This window comes from Rattus rattus, chromosome 8 (assembly GCF_011064425.1).
Source record: "Rattus rattus isolate New Zealand chromosome 8, Rrattus_CSIRO_v1, whole genome shotgun sequence".
Lineage (NCBI taxonomy): Eukaryota > Metazoa > Chordata > Mammalia > Rodentia > Muridae > Rattus > Rattus rattus.
In genome coordinates, this window is record NC_046161.1 from 82,464,615 (window position 1) to 82,471,993 (window position 7,379).

Consider the following 7,379-nt stretch of genomic DNA (forward strand, 5'->3'; position numbering starts at 1 on the left):
ATAACTAAGATTTCAGAATTACTAGCTTTTAACATCACCAGTGACAGGTAAAGTATCTAAAATGAATGCTTGAGGTTTCAAGTGAAAATTCTTGAATAATCTCAGTCCATGAAATTGTTCACAAAGGTAATTGAAATAAAACCACCTACCACAACACAATTAAACCAAGTTGTTAACGAGATTCTTTCTCAATAGCGTCGTCTTGGGATTAACACCCAAAGGATAGTCATGATTATTTAAAATCTCTTGTGTTGTGAATTATTGCAGGTCCTGGAACCAAACAAGGAATTGCTGCCATGAAGTCAAAGCACACTTAGATATATGGTATCCTACTAGAAAGTTATTCAAAGCAGAAGGGATTCTCAATTTTAACTTGTAGACTGAAAGAAGGTGAGCTCCTCCCTTCTGCTACAGTTAGGAAGGAAGACATCACTCAACAGCGTCATCATCTTAGCTTTTCTATAGCTCAAACGTGCCCAGATATGTCCTTCACCTTTATTTTTAGTGTTAAATCTCTCAATCATGAGGGTCATATTGTGGGGTGGGAGTGTACAGTTTTAGACAATAGATTATATGAGTTGATCTATAATTTAAGGGTTGCACTATGTTGGAAAATTGAAAACTATGAAAATAAATCAGAACATTTCAAACTATGAAAACTAGAAAGGAGTATTTTTAAATGTCTACCTCTTCTCTTTAATGCAAATATGGTTTCAAATTAAACTTTGCAGACTGAAGTAGAGTCAAAAGTGATAAAATCTTTCTTTAGGGAGCATCTCACTATTCCTCATGACCCAGGAAATAATCTGGAAAAATCAATGTATCTACTATATGAGTGACTTAAAGAATCTTGAGAAGGGAGTTAAAGGGGATTTTCATATGATGACACATTCTTATGTTCACAGATGAACTTAAAAAATTGGATGCAGATTTTCTTTGTTAAAGGCAAGAGGCAAGAAAGCTCCATGCCTTTTTAAATACATGTGATTTTATTGTTTAAAGACTGATCTGTAGCATCCTGGCTTTGACATCCTGTTGATTAACAAAGTGCTCTTGAGTTCGCTTTTTTGACCACCTACAAATCTATAGTTTAACTCTTGTGACATGTATGACTAGTATTTTTTAATTTAGAATAACAGGAATGGTGAGTTTTTGACAGAAGTATGTGTGTGTGTGTGTGTGTGTGTGTGTGTGTCTGTGTGTGTGTGAGAGAGAGAGAGAGAGAGAGAGAGAGAGAGAGGGTTTTCTGTCTGTGTATATGTCTATGATCTCTTGCATTACATGGAGGTACATGTTATGTATCTAAACGACAGAGATAGGAGAAGCTCTGCTATGACTCAAAAGGTACCTATGAAGGTTTGGCCATTATGCTGTTTTAAACTTCCTTCTTTCAACCCACAAAGATTATCCTACGTAGAATCATAAATTCTCATGTTTCCAAAGAGGAGAGAGCATATATTTATACTGCTAAGAAAAAAAAATTTGTGTAATAATTCAGCTTCCAGTTTCTCTAATAGTTATGCATAGAGATTATAGAGTCATGAGGTATATCCTTTGGTGTTGTAATTTTGCTCTAATACTATAGGTTCTGATTATCATTACCCTCAATACTAGAAGCTGTTTGCTAATGTTTTTGGAAAAATAATTATTCATTGTCTAAATTTGTTCTTGGACAATTTTACACCTGTGTATGATATGCCTTGATTATGCTCACATCCAACTCTTCTTTATCATTGGCCCACACCTGCCTCCCCCATCCTCACTACTCATTTCCAGAGTCTTTTTGTTCATTCTAGAACCACAATGGAGCATCTGCAATGATGGAATGGGATCATTTTTATGAAGAACAAAGATACTAGCCTTGGAAGTTACTTTCTGGGTGAGATTGTAAAGCACCCCATCTGAAATTGCCCTTGGAAATTATCTTCTGATCAATAATTTTAAGGAGCATTCTTAAAACATACCCCATCAGCAGGAAAGATAGTTTTCACTAGAACATCTCTTGATAAATAATAGTATCTTCTCTCTTCTAGCCATATGATTTAAACTCCTCTAATCCACACACATGATAAATTTCACCAGGAATTTCTTTTGACAGATACCTAGGAGCTGATTCATCCATAAACATGACAAACCACACTATGGTGACAGAATTCACCTTGCTGGGTATCCCTGAAACAGAGGGCCTGGAGAATGTCTTGCTCTTCCTCTTCTCAGCTTTGTATGCCTGTGCTCTGCTGGGAAACTTGCTCCTTCTTACTGCAGTCATCTCTTCCCCACAACTCCACACTCCAATGTACTTTTTCTTGGGCAACCTCTCCATCTTTGATATGGGTTTCTGTTCCACTACAGCCCCAAAGATGTTGTCATATCTCTCAGGACGGGGTGGAGGGATCTCTCTTCAGGGATGTGTTGCTCAGCTCTTCTTCTATCATTGTCTGGGTTGCACAGAGTGCTTCCTATACACAGTGATGGCCTATGACCGCTTTGTTGCCATATGCTTCCCTTTGAGATACACAATCATCATGAACCACAGAGTATGCTGTGTCTTGGCCACGGGGACCTGGATGAGTGGCTGTGTGCATGCCACTATCCTAACTTCCCTCACTTTCCAGTTGCCCTACTGTGGCCCCAGCAATGTGGGTTATTATTTCTGCGACATGCCTGCAGTGTTACCGCTTGCCTGTGAGGACCACTCTCTAGCACAGAGGGTAGGCTTTACAAATGTTGGTCTTTTGTCTCTCATTTGCTTTTTCCTCATCCTTGTGTCCTACACTCGAATTGGGATCTCTATCTCAAAAATCCGCTCAACGGAAGGCAGGCAGAGAGCGTTCTCCACCTGCAGCGCCCACCTCACAGCCATTCTCTGTGCTTATGGGCCAGTCATCATCATCTACCTTCAGCCCAATCCTAGTCCATTGCTTGGTGCAGTTATTCAAATTTTGAACAATCTTGTGACACCGACTATCAACCCATTGATCTACAGTCTGAGGAATAAGGATGTGAAAGCAACCCTGAGGCATATATTTCTTAAGAGAAGTCTCAGTTTGGAAAGCAAATGAAAACATCCAAATCTTGACTTAACAATTGCACCACTCAATAGGGCAGATTTGCATCTACAAGTCATTTCATAAGCCACATTAGCATCTATAACTTCCAAGTCATATTAAATTGAAATGTACATCAGTTTACCACTTCCTTCATTGTTTGAAGATACATGTTTATTTTATACTTCCTTGTGTTTTATAATGAAGTATAAGTGATAACATCTCTTAGCAGATGCTGTGTTGTCTTTTATGTTGTGTATATTTGCTCCCATCACAACTATCTTATCAAGTATTTGTTAGTCTTCTGTTTACAATGATTAAGAAACACATTTATTCTCTCAATTCTACCAAACTGTAATTTTACATACTTTTTAAAATAGAAAAGGTAAGCTCCAATTTTTTTCTAGAAACTCCTAAATTCATACAGAATGTAAGTTATACTTAAGATGAGCTCTTTGAGGCATAAAAGCTTGTGTGATCTCAAAATTGTTTCTTGTGCATATTTTATTTTAGAATCTAGATATGTTTCTTGTGCTGTAATTCTATTCCAAAAAGGCACATAAATGGATTTTTTCTCATTAGGTGTTTAAGAAATCCATGTTGGTTTTTTGCAAAATTGGTTCAATTCAAACAAAAGCATTAAATTGAGATACATTTAAAATTTTCAAGAACTGGAACAGTGATTAATGTTTAATGTATCTTAATCAGGTAGCTATAATTCTCTAAGGGAAAACATGTATGATTCTCTCCTTTTCATAGCACTTACCTTTCTCTAATCTCTATACTCCAAAAATGCCAATAAATATATAGATACAGTTTATTTAAACCCTAGTTAAATTTTAATTAACTTATTCTTTTTTATTGTACTGATTTTAGTATTCACTTAATTTTTTATATCTGCCAGCTATTCAGGGATTTTATTGAATATATATCCATTTCTATTTTGAAAGAAGATATAAATAAATTATGGAGAGGATAGAAACAAAGAAGAAAAGGGACATCGAGCTGTGATGCAGAAGAAAATTATTACTGCATAATGGAAAGATTAGTGTATGTGTTTTCTATAACAGTTCTGTCTATGAACGCAGGCAGTTGAAATTTCTTTCACAACTGGAAATATCACACACACACAAACACTATGAACATAGTAGAACATGTGTCCTTGTTGTATGTTGGAGAATCTTTAGGTATATGCCCAGGAATGGTATAGTTGGGTCCTCAGATAGTATTATGTCCCAATTTTCTGAGGAACTGCAAGACTGATTTCCAGAGTGGTTATAGCAGTTTGTAATTGCATTAGGAATGGAGGAGTGTTCCTATTTCTTCACATCCTCACCAGTATCTGCAGTCACCTGAGTTTTTGATCTTAGCCATTCTGACTGGTGTTAGGTGGATTCTCAGGGTCATTTTGATTTGCATTACACTGAATATTAAGAATGTTGAACATTTCTTTAAGTGCTTCTCAGCCATGTGAGATTCCTAACTTGAGAATTATTTGCTTAACTCTGTACTCCAATTTTAATTGGGTTGTTTAGTTCTCTAGAGTCTAACTTCTTGAGTTCTTTGTATATTTTGGATATTAGCCCTCTATTGGATATAGGATAAGTAAAGATCTTTCCCTAATCTTTGGGTTGCCATTTTGTCCTAATGAAAGTATCCTTTGCCTTACAAAAGCTTTGCAATTTTATGAAGTCCCATTTGTCAATTCTTAATCTTAGAGCATAAAGCATTGGTGTTCTCTTCAAAAAGTTTTAGCCTGTGTCCAAAGAGTTGAGGCTCTTTCCAACTTTCTCTTCTATTAGGTTCAGCATAGCTTGTTTTATATAAAGGTCTTTGATCCACTTGGACTTGAGCTTTGTACAAGGAAATAATAATGGATCAATTTGCATTATTTTACATGGAGACCACCCGTTGAACCAGCACTGTTTGTTGAAAATGCTGGCTTTTTTGACTGGATGGTTTTAGCTTCTTTGTCAAATATCAAGTGGCCACAGGTATGTGGGTTCATTTCTGGATCTTCAATTCTGTTCCACTTATCTACTCCCCTGTCTCTGTACCAATAACATGCAGTCTTTATCACTACTGCTCAACAATATAGCTTAAGGTCAGGGATGGTGATTCCCCCAGAAGTTCTTTTATTGTTGAGAATTGCTTTCAATATCCTGGGTTTTTTTTTTTTTTTCAAATTAATTTGAGAATTGCTCTTTCTAACTCTATGAAGAATTGAGTTGGAATTTTGATGGAGATTGCATTGAATCTGTAGTTTGCTTTCAGCAAGATGGCATTTTTGCTCTATTAATCCTGCCAATATATGAGCATGGAAGAGCTTTCTATCTTCTGAGATGTTCTTTGATTATGTTTTTCAGAGATTTGAGATTCTTGTCATACATATCTTTCACGTGCTTGGTTAGAGTCATACTAAGGCATTTATATTCTTTGTGACTATTATGAATGGTGTCATTTCCCTAATATCTTTCTCAGCCTGTTTAATCCTTTAAGTAGAGGAAGAATACTAGTTTGCTTGAGTTAATTTTATATCCAGCCACTTTGCTGAAGCTGTTTAGCAGCTTTAGAGGGTCTCTGGTGGAACTTTTGGTATCATTCAAGTATACTATCATATCATCTGCAAATAGTGATATTTTGACTTCTTCCTTTTAAATTGGTATCTTTGACCTCCTTTTGTTGTATAAGTGCTCTGGCTAGAACTTTGAATATTATATTAAATAGGTAGGGAAAGGTTGGGCATCCTTGTCTAGTCCCTGATTTTCACGGGATTGCTTCAAGTTTCTCTCCATTTAGGTTAATGCTTGCTACTGGTTTGCTATATATTGCTTTTATTATATTTGGGTATGGGCCTTGAATTACTGATTTCTCAAATACTTTTAATGTTAAATTGATGTTGTATTTTGTCAAGGCTTTTCCAGCATCTAGTGAGATGATCATCTGTTCATATGTTTTTTTCTTTGAGTTTGTTTATATAGTGGAGTACATTGATGAATTTCTGTACACTGCATTCCTGGGATGAAGCCTATCTGATCACATTGGATGATTGTTTTGATATGTTCTTATATTTGGCTTGCAAAAATTATTATATTGAGTATTTTTGCATCAATATTCATAAGGGAAATTGATCTGCTGTTCTCTTTCTTTGTTGGGTCTTTTTGTGGTATCAGTGTAACTGTTCTTTCATAGAAAGAACTGGGTAGTGTTCCTTCTGTTTCTATTTCATGGAATAGTTTGAGAAGTAGAGAAATTAGATCTTCTTTGAAGGTCTTATAGAATTCTGGACTAAAACCATCTGGCTGTGGGCTTTTCTTTTTCTTTGGGAGACTTCTAATGACTGCTTCTATTTCCTTGGGGGTTATAGGATTGTTTACATGATATTTTAGATCATTTATTTTATCCCGATTTAACTTTCATACCAGTATCTGTCTAGAAAATCATCCATTTCATCCAGGTTTTGTTGCATATATACTTTTGTAATAGGATCTGATTATTTTTTTTGAATTTACTCAGTTTCTTTTGTTATGTCTCCCTTTCCATTTCTGACTTGGTTAACTTGGATACTGTCTCTGTGGCCCTCTGATTAGTCTGGCTAAAGGTTTATCTATCTTGTTGCTTTTGTCAAAGAATCAGCTCCAAGTTTTGTTGATTCTTTATAGTTCTCTTTGTTTCTACTTCATTGATTTCAGCACTGAATTTGATTATTTCTTGCATCTAATTCTCGTTATTGTGTTTGCTTTTTTGTTCTAGATCTTTCAGATGAGTTGTTATGATGCCAGTGTATAATTTCTAATTTATTTATGGAGGTACTAAGGACTGAGTTTTCCTCTTAGCACTGCTTTCATTGTGTCCTATAAGTTTGTATATGTTGTGCCTTCATTTTCATTGAATTTTAAAAAGTCTTTTACTTATTTTTTTATTTCTTTCCTGATCAAGTTATCATTAAGTTGGCAGTTGTTCAACTTCCACATGTATGTGGTCTTTCTATTGTTTTTGTTGCCATTGAAGACCAGCCTTAATCCGTGGTGGTCCAAATACATGGGATTTATTCAGTGATCATTTATCTGTTGAGGTTTGTTTGGTGTCCAATTATATGGTCAGTTTTTGAGAAGATACAATAAGGTGCTGAGAAAGTATATTCTTTTGATTTAGGGTGAACTGTTCTGTAGATATCTGTTAAATCCATTTGGTTCATAACTTCCTTTAGTTTCTGTTTCCATCGTCTGTCCATTGTTGAAAGTGGGGTGTTGAACTCTCCTACTATTATCATGAGGTTCAATGTGTGCTTTGAGCTTTATTTATGTTTCTTTTACAAATGTGAGTGCCCTT

At 35.5% G+C, this 7,379-nt stretch overlaps 1 protein-coding gene across 1 annotated transcript; it reads left to right on the forward strand.

Moving 5' to 3' along the window:
* The first annotated feature begins 2,123 nt into the window (after positions 1-2,123).
* Positions 2,124-3,062, forward strand: LOC116907562 (putative olfactory receptor 10D4). Its single transcript, XM_032910586.1, has one exon. The coding sequence runs from the start codon at positions 2,127-2,129 to the stop codon at positions 3,060-3,062; it is 936 nt and encodes a 311-aa protein (XP_032766477.1). The 5' UTR covers positions 2,124-2,126.
* The last annotated feature ends 4,317 nt before the right edge of the window (positions 3,063-7,379 follow it).